Source organism: Panicum virgatum, chromosome 6N (assembly GCF_016808335.1).
Source record: "Panicum virgatum strain AP13 chromosome 6N, P.virgatum_v5, whole genome shotgun sequence".
Lineage (NCBI taxonomy): Eukaryota > Viridiplantae > Streptophyta > Magnoliopsida > Poales > Poaceae > Panicum > Panicum virgatum.
In genome coordinates this window covers 45,656,249-45,670,913 of record NC_053150.1, presented here as the reverse complement: position 1 = coordinate 45,670,913, position 14,665 = coordinate 45,656,249, and the positions used below count along the sequence as shown (strand labels likewise).

The 14,665-nt window shown below is 46.7% G+C and overlaps 1 protein-coding gene across 1 annotated transcript in view; it reads right to left on the bottom strand.

Annotated features, from left to right (window-relative positions):
• The window catches only part of LOC120678214, a 39,523-nt gene extending 25,171 nt beyond the window's left edge, over window positions 1-14,352 (bottom strand). The window contains exons 1-3 of the mRNA XM_039959363.1: window positions 14,285-14,352; window positions 13,972-14,201; window positions 13,665-13,902 (exon numbers count right to left, since the gene is read on the bottom strand). Coding sequence (XP_039815297.1) covers window positions 13,665-13,902; window positions 13,972-14,201; window positions 14,285-14,352 — 536 coding nt within the window. The remainder of the gene's footprint in view (window positions 1-13,664; window positions 13,903-13,971; window positions 14,202-14,284) is intronic.
• Between the last annotated feature and the right edge of the window lie 313 nt (window positions 14,353-14,665).

The window sequence follows — 14,665 nt, the reverse complement described above, 5'->3', positions numbered from 1 at the left end:
TTTTCCAGAATTAAATCGAGAAGGCTAACAACAGATTAGAGAATCTTGATTGTTCCAACATGATAACTGTTTTGCGTTGGTGTCATCTTTTTACTGTGATATTAAAATTCCATTAGTGATAACATATCCAAAAATCAAAGTCATTTGATGAGCAGAACTTCATGAACATGCATAAGGTGGTTTCATTAATCTTTTCCCTAGATTAAACTTGGTTGAGTTTCTGCAAATGTGAATGTTACAAAATTTGTAGATCTTGTTACAAGGATTCCAGATCAGTTGAGTTTGCACTTTTCTGATTTTTTTGTGATTTGTTTCGCATTTTAGAAGTTCACTGGTATACACTGTAAAACTTGCAGAAACACCCTTAAACGAAAAAAATAAATTACAACCGGGTCCTTCGCCGGCCTTCTCCGCCGTGGCATCTTGCCGGTGGTGTTCTGCGGTGCAGGGCTTACCGGGGCTGCCACGGGGAGGCGCGTGGGGGAGAAAGGATCGAGGAACACCTACCCTGGTCGACGTTCGAGCGTTTGGAGCACAGGTTCAAGCTCGTCGGCGTTGATGGCGGGTCGGTTATTCGGTTCGCCGGCGCTGGAGGCGAAGGAGGGCTCGGGTAGGGGAACAAGGCGCGCACGAGCACCGCGTGAGCTCGTGGATGCTTCTGGGGTAGCTGTCGGGCTCGGTCTCCTTCGGAGCTGGCCGGTCCGCGGTGAGCCTGAGCTCGCCGGCGGCGGCGCAAAAGGGGAACGGCTTCGGGAGGGGGTTTGGATTCGATTCCACGCGCGTGGAGCTTAACTGGGAGGTGGCGAAGCTGCTGCGGTGGTCGGAGGGGGCAATGTGGGGCTGGGCTAGCCGATCCGCGCGAGCTGGATCTCGGCGGCCATGGCGGAGCGGCGGGAGGAGGAAGAAGGGGAAGAAGGGGCGCAGCTGTGGGGTTCTGGGGGTCTTTATAGGCCAAAGAGCTCCTGGGTGAGGAATGGAGTGACTGGGGGCGGTTGATTTGGTCCTGGGCAACTCGACGGCGAGCGGGCGGAGGAGGCAGCGGCGCTGCGCCGGCCGGGGTGTCGTGGCGGCTCGGGAGCAGCCTGGGACGCGTGTGGGCGTGGGAGGGCGCCAAGGGGCGGGCCAGGTGGCGTGGAGAGGTTTCCCCGGGTCCATTTGGCCGCGGGCGCGCGGTGGACGAAGTCCACCGGCGGCGTACGGCGGGCGGCACGAACAGAGTAGGCCGGGAAAGAGAGAGATGGAGATAAGGGCATATTTGTGATTTCTGAAATTCCAGGGACCTCTCGGTAAACTAAAATTATCTCCTAATTGGAGGGCTCAAATGGAAAAGTGTTGAATACCACTTTTGCATAACTTTTCAAGATCTACAACTTTTGTGTTATGCAAATTTTCATTTGAAACTCACATTTTGAACTATTGGTATATTTGCATATTTGCACAAAAGGACTTTAGTTTTATTCAGTTTTTGACTTAATTTTGGCTGAAGTTCAATTGAGCACATGTCAATTGAAACACCTCTCATGAGCCAACAAAAATTTTGTGCACATTTTTGAATTAAATTTTGAGTAGCTTTTCACTCCTTTCTCTTTTTCCTTTAATTTCTTTTGTATGATTTGTATTTTATTTGGTCCTTTCTCTTTGAATTAGTTTCCCAAATTTTTCTTTTAACTTTAACTAAGGTGTATTGATTGGATTTAAAAGTATTGACACCTGAGGTGTCACAACCTACCCCCCTTAAAAAGAATCTCGTCCCGAGATTGGATGATTGAATTGAGGCGGGGAAAATGATATACCTGAGGTGGAGCTAATGAAACCCGGATAATGTCGATTAAGATAATCCTCCGTCTCCCAGGTGGCTTCTTCTTCGGTGTGATGAGACCACTGAATTTTATACATTTTTACCACCTTTCGACGAGTACCTCTCTCTTTTTCATCCAGAATTCTGAGTGGATATTCGGTATATGAGAGATCGGGCTCCACTAAAATTTCCTGTTGATCAATGATTTCCGTAGGAACTCGAACACATTTCTTGAGTTGGGATATGTGGAAAACATTATGGATGGCGGCAAGTTGTGAAGGAAGTCGCAAACGATAAGCCACGGGTCCACATTCTTCAATGATTTCATATGGCCCGACATAGCGAGGTGCGAGCTTACCCCGGACTCCGAAACGTTGAACGCCTCGAGTTGGGGACACTCGTAAATAGACGTGGTTACCAACCATGAACTTCAAAGGATCCCTTCTCTTATCGAAATAACTCTTTTGCCGAGACTGGGCTGCTCGGAGATTTGCTTGTACTATTTTTACTTTCTCTTCAGCCTCGACCACTAATTTCAGGTCCAAAGATTTGACGTTCTCCAGTCTGGGACCAACTCAAAGGAGTTCGACACCGTCGACCATACAAGGCCTCGAAGGGTGCCATCTTCAGACTGGCCTGATAGCTATTGTTATAAGAAAACTCAGCCAAGGATAAACATTTGTCCCAGTTTTTGTCATAATGGATGACACATGCTCGAAGCATATCCTCAAGAATTTGATTTACCCTTTCGGTCTGTCCGTCAGTCTGTGGATGGTAAGCTGAGCTTCGAATTAATTTAGTTCCGAGAGCCTCTTGGAGTTGCTCCCAAAACCTTGCCACAAACTGAGGACCACGATCCGATATAATTGTTTTGGGTATACCGTGTAGGCAGACAATTCGATCAATATAGATCTCAGCATATTTCTTGGCTCGATATTCAGTATGCACTGGAATAAAATGAGCAGTCTTTGTGAGCCTATCAACAATGACCCAAATGGAATCATGGTGCTGAGAAGTATTTGGTAAGCCCACGATGAAATCCATGCTGATATCTTCCCATTTCCAAGACGGAATCGGTAGAGGTTGGAGAGTTCCAGCAACTTTCAAGTGACTAGCTTTCACTCTCTGGCAGGTGTCACATTCTGCGACATATTTGGCAATCTCTCTCTTCATGCGAGTCCACCAAAAATTTTGCCTGAGATCTTGGTACATCTTGGTGCTGCCCGGATGAATAGAGAATTTAGAGAGATGTGCTTCGTCTAGGATTTGTTTCCGCAGGTCATGATTCTTTGGAACGACTAGGCGATCCTCGAACCACAAAATTCCTTTATGGTCCACTCGGAAACACTTATATTTATTTTCACCTTCTACTACTTGCTGCTTGATGATACCAACACTTTTGTCGTGTAATTGTGCCATGATGACCTGGTCATAGAGTGTTGGTTCCACCGAAATATGATTCAAAGAGCCCTGAGGAATAATTTCTAATTTCAGCCTTTGCATATCAGCACACAATGTGTCATTATATGACTCCATTGATAGGCAATTGCAGTGAACCTTGCGACTGAGCGCATCGGCTACAACATTCGCCTTGCCCGGATGATAATGAACCTCCAGATCATAATCTTTAATTAATTACAGCCATCTTCGTTGCCTCATATTCAGCTCACTTTGAGTGAAAATGTATTTGAGACTCTTATGGTCGGTATAGATATTGCAATGAGTGCCCATAAGATAATGTCTCCAAAGCTTGAGAGCATGAATAACGGCGGCTAGTTCCAGATCATGAGTGGGATAATTTAACTCGTGTGGCCGAAGAGCTCGGGAAGCATAAGCTATCACCCGATTGTCTTGCATTAGAACACAACCAAGACCAGTGCCTGAAGCATCACAATAAACGTCGTATGGTTTATTGTTGTCAGGTTGAGCCAAGACTGGTGCAGTGGTTAGATGTGCTCTCAATGTATGGAATGCTTCATCACACTTCGTGTTCCATTTAAACTTGACATCTTTCCTTAGTAGTTCTGTCATGGGCTTAGCAATTCTGGAGAAGTCCGGAATAAATCTGCGGTAATACCCTGCCAAGCCGAGAAAACTGCGGATCTGATGAACTGAAGTAGGAGGTTTCCAGTCCATCACTTCTTGCACTTTGCTGGGATCAACTGAAATGCCTTCACTAGATATAGTGTGACCCAGAAATTTGACTGTGTCCAGCCAGAATTCACACTTGGAGAATTTTGCGTACAGCTTATGATCTCTGAGACGTTGAAGAACAATGCGCAGGTGTTGCTCATGTTCTGCCTCATCTTTGGAATAGATCAGAATGTCGTCAATAAAAACCACGACAAACTTGTCAAGTTCCGGCATAAATACCGAGTTCATGAGATACATGAAATAGGCCGGAGCATTGGTGAGACCGAAAGACATAACCAAGTACTCATAGAGTCCATATCTGGTTGAGAAGGCGGTCTTGGGAATATCACAAGGCCGAATTTTGATTTGATGATAACCCGAACGAAGATCAATCTTGGAGAAGATCTTTGCTCCAGCCAATTGATCAAACAATACATCAATGCGGGGAAGTGGATATTTATTTTTGATGGTCACCGCATTGAGAGGCCGGTAATCAACACACAACCTCAGACTATCATCCTTCTTCTTTACGAACAATGCTGGACAGCCCCAAGGTGAAGCACTTGGGCGGATAAAACCCTTGTCCAACAGTTCTTGTAGCTGGATTTTTAGTTCAGCCAATTCTTTAGGCGGCATTCGATATGGCCTTTTTGAAATAGGGGATGTACCAGGCTGAAGTTCAATGACGAATTCGATATCCCGGTCTGGCGGCATACCAGGTAAATCTTTCGGAAAAACATCTACATACTCACGGACTACCGGAATATCTTCGAGACGAATATCTTTCATGGCATAGGCACAAGAGTGGTGACATTGAGGATGTGGTAAATATAGAACCGAATGACCATGAGTTGGAGAATTTATTTCAACGGCTCGGGAAGAGATATCTAACATTACCCCATGTCTTTTCATCCAATCCATTCCTAGTATAATGTCCATACCTTCTAGTGGCAACAATATCAAGGTGGTAGGAACAGTTTTACTACCCAAACTAAGTGGCGCATTATGAACGATTTGGTTTGATGCGACTTTACCACCCGGAGTAGATATCATGAATGAACCTTTCGTGTGACAGAAATCTAACCCAACCCTTGCTCCGAATTTAGAACTAATGAAGCTATGAGATGCACCAGAATCGAATAAGATAACGGTGGGGTGTTGGTTTATAGAGAATGTACCCGACATGATTGGTGCTCCCTCAGGAAGGTCAGCAAGGTTGGTGAAGTTAAGTCGGCCCTGCCTGACTTGAATGGTTTGCCTCTTGCCCTTGTGCTGATCATTTCTGCGAGAAGCCTGCCCTTGAGATTGTCCCGCCTGGGGGCACATCTTGGCAAAGTGATCCGCACTCCCGCATCTGAAACAGCGGTTATTATTATCGGGGCGAGCGGCTGGCTGAGCATTCGGCCTAGGGCCGTTCGGCTGCTGCTGAGGTGCAAATCGAGCTTGCTGGGGAAGCCCGAATCGAGTCTGCTGCTGCTGTTGAGGAGGCCTAATAATCCAACGCCCTGGCTGAGGGGCCTTCTGAGAGGATGCGGGTGGGTTATTTTGCACAATACGATACCTCGGTGCAGAGGCACTCGAGGGTCCAGCAGGTGCCTTGCGCTTCTTTTCAGCGCGGTGTGCAGAAATCAGATCCTCCTGAGATATGGCCATATTCACCAATTCATTGAATGAGTCTGCTCGGACAAGGTTTAGCCTCTCTTGTAATTTGGTACTAAGGCCTCGACGGAAGCGCTCACGCTTCTTAGCGTCGGTATCGGCATGATGTCCAGCATACTGACACAATTGATGGAATACTTGAGCATACTGCACCACGGTACGAGTGCCCTGAGTCAAGGCCAAGAACTCGTTAAGCTTACGGTCAAGAAGTCCAGCTGGAATATGATGATCTCGAAAAGCCAATTTGAATTCATTCCAATTCACCACATGATCAGCCGGTAGCATCCCGTGGTAATGATCCCACCACATACGAGCTGATCCGCGAAGCTGCTGCGCGGCATAGCGAGTCTTGTTCGCTTCGGAACAAGGAGTAGTCAATAGAGAAAACTTGGACTCGATCGTGCGAATCCAAGCGTCAGCATCCAGAGGCTCATCCACTTTATTGAACAGCGGAGGCTGAGTGCTGAGGAAATCTTGGTAGCTCGCCTCTTGTGCGTGATGAGCATGATGCCCACCCCGCGGTTGTTGCTGAGCTTGAACCAACTGCCGCAAAATCTCTGTCTGGGTAGCAAGAACCTCAGCAATACCCATTGGTGGAGGAGGTGGAGGTGGATCGCCATTCCCTCCGGCTCCAAAACCACTAGGGGTGCCTCGAGTTGATCCAACCATCTGAAATGTGAGTACTTTTGCATTAGGCTCATCATTATCATCATTTCAAATAGAGTATACAACTCAAAATGACATGGAAGTACTGGAAATTGCTTAATCAGGTTGTGCAGCAAAACCAGCGATACGAAAACGCTCATAACTGGAGTTCGGTGCATGATATGGACTTGAAATTTTTACAAGTGATAGGAAATTTCATGATCTACAACTTTGGTAGTCATCACAAAATCAGATTTCCAGAGTAGGTTAGTCGAAAAATTCAATTACTCCTCCTCTGGTTTTTCTGCTTCACAGAAAACAGAGCTTCTGTAATTTGCGATTATCTCCTGCAATACCAATCCGTTTGGGTTGAAATTTTGCGAGCAGGTTCCTGATGAAATTTGGAACAACTTTGGTATTCAACTCAGGAGCTAAATCCGAAAGGAAAAGAGGATAAAAATTCGAACTAACTGCTGCCTTCAGCTTTTTGCAGATCACTGATAATTAACACTAGTAGCATTAGGGGTTCATTACATCCATCGTTCTCTCATCTCTACTTGGTCACTCCTAACATCAGTACTAAGGGGGTTACTCAACTCTAAGTTAGCCTAGTAGCCATGATCCAAAAGTAGGCCACACTAAGAGGAGTCTACAAAAGCTAAGAAACAGCGCCTCGGTCTACATGTTGACCGATGCCTCACTCGCCGCGGGAGTGTGAACCTCAACCGGTGCGGGCTGCGGCGCCTGGTCCTCGGAGTCCATCTCTGAAATGCCCTCTATCTCCTGGGGCTCGTCCTCCTCGTCCACCTACATCTCGTCGGGAGGTGCGTGAAGGGCATCCTGCGCGTGCTGTATCGCGTGGAGCTGCCCCTGAGCCTCGTCCATCTCAAGCTGCAGGTCGTGAAACTGGTCCTCCAGGAAGTTGATCGTAGCGTCACGATCCGACACAGTGTCCTGAAGCTCGTGAACCTGGCCGTGGAGCTGGGCGATAAGAGTAGCCCTGCTCTCGAGCTCGGTACTAGCCTCCTGAAGCTGCCCATCTCTCAGCTGGACCGCCAGGTGCAAGGCCTGAGCGTGGTCCACCAACTGAGCGACGGCGTAACTCTGGTAAGTGTGAAGTCTGTAAAGGCCGTCCAAGCACATCGCTGTCGTCCGAAGTGCCCCGACCGGGTCAAGGGTAGCGACCACGTCCACGTGTGCCATCCGGTCGAGCCAAAGCGGGTCTGCCGGGTCAGGTGCAGGGAACAACCCGAACGCGGTCAGAACCACCTCCAGGGGGCGCAAAGAGCAAAAGGTGGTCATCGCCCTCATGGCGGTAAGCTCCCAGGTGTCCAGTAGGTAGTGACCGACCATCTGAGTCACGACCGGCTCCCACCCGTTGAGCGGGTGCTGCGGGATCACCATCGTCACACTGCAGCGACGAACTCCGTCCTCCACAAACTCGTGGCCATCGTAAACCGGTGGCTGGAGGTAACCGGCTGCACTCAAAAGCTCCCAAAGACGGCGGGGAAACCCGTCCCAGTGCAGGCAAGCGGAGTGCACGTGCCCCTGCGCGTCAACGACCAGCAGCTCTTCCATCTGTCCCAACAAAAGACCGATGGATCAGCTGATGGTAACAAGAACTACTAACTCTGGAACAGTGAAAGAAATGGCCAAAACTGTAGAGAACTTGCTTCAAAAATTCTCAAAAATTTACACAAGGTCCCTCTGATGTTAAGGAACAATTCACCTAGTCATCACTAAGCTCAATTCGGATTCTATGGGGGTGATATGCTCAGGTATTCAGAGTGAAGTCAACCAAGAAAACTGAGTGTCCAGAGTGGGTGTATTTTGACTATAACTCTCAATCCAGACGTCAAAAATTCTTCAAATTTTTATGGTAAGCTCATCACTTAGTTGTCTACAACTTTCATGTTGAACGATTTTTAGTTTGAACAACTTATAAAGGTCGAAAAATTTCAGTTGTATAGACTGTTCAGAGTTAACAGTTTTACACAGGGTTGATCCAAAAATACAAATACCATGCTAGAAGGCTTCAAAAATTTTCAAATTTTTACAGCAGCTTGATAACTTAGGAAACATCATTTAGTCTTACTACCCCAAGTCAATTTGAGTAACTTATCAGAAAGTTAAAATTCGTGGAAACCAGGTTGCAGACTTTCTGGATACTCCCTAGGATAGTGTTTTAACGGATTTGCTTGCGATTTCCCCCGAGATTTATTTGCTAATCTTTTTGAGAATGAATGCAGAACCTATACGTCCTCACCAAGGAAAAAAATTGCCAAGTAACCTTGGTCTTACGCAATGACTTTGGTGGCATACATATTACGTCTCTCACTATATAGCTACTCGATATAGCTAGATAGCCTATAATTCGATTTCGAGTTAGCGTACCTGCAGAAGATTGACAGCATATAAAATGAACCTTTCGTGCCAGCACTCACGAAAGCATCCCCATACATTACCGATCACTATAGAATCGGCATCCATACCATTACCACCGTATGGACAACGTTAAGCATACGTTATCGAAACAACGTATTGACTGAGTACCGTCTTTGACGGGGAATTGAATTCCAATTTCGAACCATTACTCCCCATATACTCAACCGAAGTTGGTATATGGGCAGCAGCTCAAGTAGGCCACTGCTTGAGCTCCAGCGTTCGGCTCGCATCACCGACGGGAAGGTCAGACTCCCTCAGCTGACTGAGTAAGCATACCTTCGTGGCGATGATGTAGTTGCAGAATTTAAATTACAGGATTTAAATACTGAGAAATAAGGTGCTGGAAGTTAGCCATACAAAATAAGCCACCTGATTATACCCATAAGATTCCCTAGGGCTTTACGTCCTAGACTTGTCCTTGGAGATCCTAAACTCTTTCAAAACTTTAGTAGCTTTGAAGTCAAGTTTTAAGTTGTTGTTGTGAAAACCGAGGTTGCCATCCCTGGTAGGCTGTCTGCGAGCTCTGATGCCAGCTGTGGCGGAACCACCCAAAACTACTGGGCCCGGGTGCACTGATCTTCGTTGCTAAGCAACTCTGACCCAATTTGGCACTCACCGGTAGTTCCTCGAGTGAAGCCTCGATAAAAGCCACGCTATTCCAGGATCAGCAGACAACACTCACACGAAGGTGAGCCCAGAGATTACAACACAAACCATTTCATACATCTCAGAGTGATTGCAGCGGAAAGAAAATTTATTACAAACCATGTTCAGACTAGCGAAGTACTACGGAGTTCCAACTCCTCAATTATTCAAGTCTCATTGTTCAGCGGAAACAGTAAGATAACTAGCGAGATAACGTGACGCATCGGTAAAGCCCGTACGAATGCGTCACTCAGCGGGAGGGTGATTAGCACCAGCTGAAGGGCCATCCCACTCGACAGACCAACCCGGAGGCAGAGTGCAAGGCCAAGTAAGACTCGCAAACAGATCTTCAAAGTTAGTACCTGAAAAACAGTGCCACAAGCAAGGCTGAGTATACTAATACTCAGCAAGACTGACCCGTCTCCGGATATAACATAGTCCGATAACTAGACATGCAAGGCTTTTTGGTTGGTGGGGTTTGTTTGCCAAAAATGCCACTAAGAGTTGGTCCTTATTTTCAGATTTTATCTAGCCATCTTCTAGTTGGATTAACCATTCTAATTTGCAACTAACTCTACACAAACATGGTAGAGCAACCATTTAATCAACCAGCAGTATTTTCATCATCGTATTCCACTTGTTACTCTATGTGACCGAAATCATTAAGCAATCTCATGCCGTGAGAGGCGGACGATTCTGAATCGAATTTCAACCTGGCCAGGGAAACCTAGACCACACGCATGGGGATCGACTTCGCTCCCGCCCACGCTACTTTTTCCCTTTCTTTCCAGTCCGTGGATCCGGAACACCCTCCCCGACTACAGAGTCCGACCACTCTGCACCCGTACGTCGCGACATAAAAATAAACCCTACTTCTACCAGGAGAGTGCGAGATCGTTCCACTCGCCGGTCCAATCAGGTACTTAAGCTTACCGATTACCATATTTCTCGGTATGTGGCTAGTACTTTCAAACGCTTAGCGAAATGAGCCACACACCGCGACCTTAGCCATTTTTGACTATACCAGCGGGGTATCACAACTACACAGCCCCGCCCGTTGTCCTTACATTTCAACAGGAATTAAAGTCAGTACAATTCCTATTTGCTCGCGAGAGGCAGGAAACCACTCGACTTCTACCGTACCTATTTAGCATGGCAACTAGTCGATAAAAAGATCCGGTATCAAACATAGGTTCCTATGGATCATGCATCTAGGGTTTTCGATCAACGCCTAGAGAACTTAATTGCAGAAAACCAACTATTACCATACATTAATAAATAGATAGCAGAATGATAATTCGGAAAAATAGTGGGATTATGCTCCGGGGCTTGCCTTCTTGGGCACTGTCTGGTAGAAAAGCTTCTGGGGCTTGGCCCAGGTCTTGGGACAAGTTAGTACAGTTCAGATTAACCTCCTGCTCCGCACGAGAGTCCGCGGGCACCAGTTCGTAGTCTCCGTCCGCGAGGTTAACCGTTTCTATATGCAATGCCAGATTTTGAGTTATTCAGGGATATAATTTCTTTCCTTCACGATAAAGTTGTAGTCCATGAAAGTTAATTTAGTGATGATTTCACATTTCATTGCATGGGCAATCGTTTATAGAGTAGCAACATAACTACGGTTATTCATGAATGAGTGGGGTTTTGGGTTTTCATTTTTAATTTCAACACATAGCATGCTTTCATTATTCCTTAACAACACAACTACTAAAGAGCTAGTGATGAAACACTAAAGTAACTCAGATTCAAATTTGAACATTCAGGGTATAAATTTCAGCATCTACCATAGAGCAAGAACTATAACTATTCATGCAAATGGATTACTCTAGTTACTTCATCTTTTTGTACAGAATGTTCAACATGGATTCTGGTGCTACAAATTTTATGCAAGCAACTTCAAAGCATAAACTCAGTATTGAAATTTTTCCAGATTTTATACACTTATATAGCAGAGGTGATAAAAAGATTAAAAACAGCAAGCCATCAACAAAGATTAAATCTACAGAAAGTTTTACTAAGGATTTGGTTCTCAAATTTTTACCAGAGACTAGTCCTGAGTTAAACATACTCCAGAAAATTTTACAAGATTTAACTCACTATGATAAATTAGTTATTCAGTTAACTTAACATGAGTTTGCATAAATTTCTCAAGATGCATTTGACCAGTATTGCATCTGAACTTTTTATCACAGGTAGAACATACTCTAAACAAGATCCTGCCCAAAAATAATGATCAGAAACATTGTAGATTACTCAGAACAAAAATAGTAAATCTAGCCCTAAGATGCTAAGCATGATTATTCACCAAGGCAAAACTCAGTAAAAGCAGCTCAAAATTCTTAGACAGGAACACAGAGCTAAAAAGAGACTCCAGAAATAAACATGGATTTTTCTGAGCATAAGAACTATATATAAGGAATTAAGTTGATTAAACAAGCATAAATCATGGTATATAGCAAATGAACTCTAATAAATCTTAAATTTAGATATTAACAGTGTTTTAGTTTTACATGCACACAGTAAAAATTCCAGGGCAAGTTCATGTGCATATTTTCTAGAATTAAATCGAGAAGGCTAACAACAGATTAGAGAATCTTGATTGTTCCAACATGATAACTATTTTGGGTTGGTGTCATCTTTTTACTGTGATATTAAAATTCCATTAGTGATAATATATCCAAAAATCAAAGTCATTTGATGAGCAGAACTTCATGAACATGCATAAGGTGGTTTCATTAATCTTTTCCCTAGATTAAACTTGGTTGAGTTTCTGCAAATGTGAATGTTACAAAATTTGTAGATCTTGTTACAAGGATTCCAGATCAGTTGAGTTTGCACTTTTCTGATTTTTTTGTGATTTATTTCGCATTTTAGAAGTTCACTGTTATACACTGTAAAACTTGCAGAAACACCCTTAAACGAAAAAAACAAATTACAACCGGGTCCTTCGCCGGCCTTCTCCGCCGTGGCATCTTGCCGGTGGTGTTCTGCGGTGCAGGGCTTACCGGGGCTGCCACGGGGAGGCGCGTGGGGGAGAAAGGATCGAGGAACACCTACCCTGGTCGACGTTCGAGCGTTTGGAGCACAGGTTCAAGCTCGTCGGCGTTGATGGCGGGTCGGTTGTTCGGTTCGCCGGCGCTGGAGGCGAAGGAGGGCTCGGGTAGGGGAACAAGGCGCGCATGAGCACCGCGTGAGCTCGTGGATGCTTCTGGGGTAGCTGTCGGGCTCGGTCTCCTTCGGAGCTGGCCGGTCCGCGGTGAGCCTGAGCTCGCCGGCGGCGGCGCAAAAGGGGAACGGCTTCGGGAGGGGGTTTGGATTCGATTCCGCGCGCGTGGAGCTTAACTGGGAGGTGGCGAAGCTGCTGCGGTGGTCGGAGGGGGCAATGTGGGGCTGGGCTAGCCGGTCCGCGCGAGCTGGATCTCGGCGGCCATGGCGGAGCGGCGGGAGGAGGAAGAAGGGGAAGAAGGGGCGCAGCTGTGGGGTTCTTGGGGTCTTTATAGGCCAAAGAGCTCCTGGGTGAGGAATGGAGTGACTGGGGGCGGTTGATTTGGTCCTGGGCGACTCGACGGCGAGCGGGCGGAGGAGGCAGCGGCGCTGCGCCGGCCGGGGTGTCGTGGCGGCTCGGGAGCAGCCTGGGACGCGTGTGGGCGTGGGAGGGCGCCAAGGGGCGGGCCAGGTGGCGTGGAGAGGTTTCCCCGGGTCCATTTGGTCGCGGGCGCGCGGTGGACGAAGTCCACCGGCGGCGTACGGCGGGCGGCGCGAACAGAGTAGGCCGGGAAAGAGAGAGATGTAGATAAGGGCATATTTGTGATTTCTGAAATTCCAGGGACCTCTCGGTAAACTAAAATTATCTCCTAATTGGAGGGCTCAAATGGAAAAGTGTTGAATACCACTTTTGCATAACTTTTCAAGATCTACAACTTTTGTGTTATGCAAATTTTCATTTGAAACTCACATTTTGAACTATTGGTATATTTGCATATTTGCACAAAAGGACTTTAGTTTTATTCAGTTTTTGACTTAATTTTGGCTGAAGTTCAATTGAGCACATGTCAATTGAAACACCTCTCATGAGCCAACAAAAATTTTGTGCACATTTTTGAATTAAATTTTGAGTAGCTTTTCACTCCTTTCTCTTTTTCCTTTAATTTCTTTTGTATGATTTGTATTTTATTTGGTCCTTTCTCTTTGAATTAGTTTCCCAAATTTTTCTTTTAACTTTAACTAAGGTGTATTGATTGGATTTAAAAGTATTGACACCTGAGGTGTCACACTAACATCTTCGGAGATGGCGGCGGCTGCCATCTCCATGTCGTCGGCAAGCTCCTCAAAGGCCCACCAGTCTTCGCTGCCCAGCGGGAAGTGGACCAGTTCGATTTGCGAGAAGTCGTGGCCGGACTCGAGCTGAGCTGTGGCAAGGGCTACAGCGGTGCCGCGGCGGACTCCATGTCCGGCAACCTCCCGGACGCGGTTGGAGATGTCCTGTAGACGGGCAGCGACGGTGTCACCGCGAGCATTCACCGACCCGATCGCGGTGGCAGCTGCGGCATGGAGGGTCTGGACGTGCGACTCCAGGACTGAAGCAAGATGTCAGAAAAAGAATCAAAAAAACAGGAGAGAGCAATGCTTCGGAAGGGGCAACTTACAAGCGATCCTAGAGTCGGCGGCGGTGAGCTGGGCCTGGAGGATTGCCCGATCGGATTGAGCCGCCTCCAGTTCGGCGGCAAGGTACTGAGACCAGATAGTCTCCTGGGAATAATTCTGCCGAGCTTCGTCCTTCTCGCGAAGGAACTGGCGAATGTACTCCTTGGTGCTCTCAGGAACACCAGGAAAAGGGGGTCCCTCCGAGTTGGAGGAACCGGAAGAGGCATCATCACTTTACAGAAAGAGGCAAAGAAATTAGAGATCGAAGTTGAACAAAAGCATGGCAATCCGAAGACAGAAGAAAGAGGGGCTTACTCCACGCGGCGACGGATCGCCGGCGGGGCATTAGAGGGACCCTCATCGGGGCGCTTGGAGCCCGCCATTGCTACGGGAAGATCTAGGGTTTTTGCTGAAGAAGGAAGAGAGGAGGCTCTGTAGCTAATGGAGACTTGTTCCCGATACAAGGATGGAAGGTGATATTTATGGTCCAGTCTGGGTAAGTGAAAAGACGAAAGGTGAATCGGCGCGTTGGGTTTGTGCGGACGGAAGGTGAAAGGCCAGGGGCAAAGAAGAGTTTTACCCGATCGTATGGGGTAAGCCGTATACACGGGGTACGAGGAATGGCTTTAAATGCTGGTTGGAGTAGTTTCGGAACAAAATAAATTATTCCGAAACTAGGGGGCATGTGTAGACGCC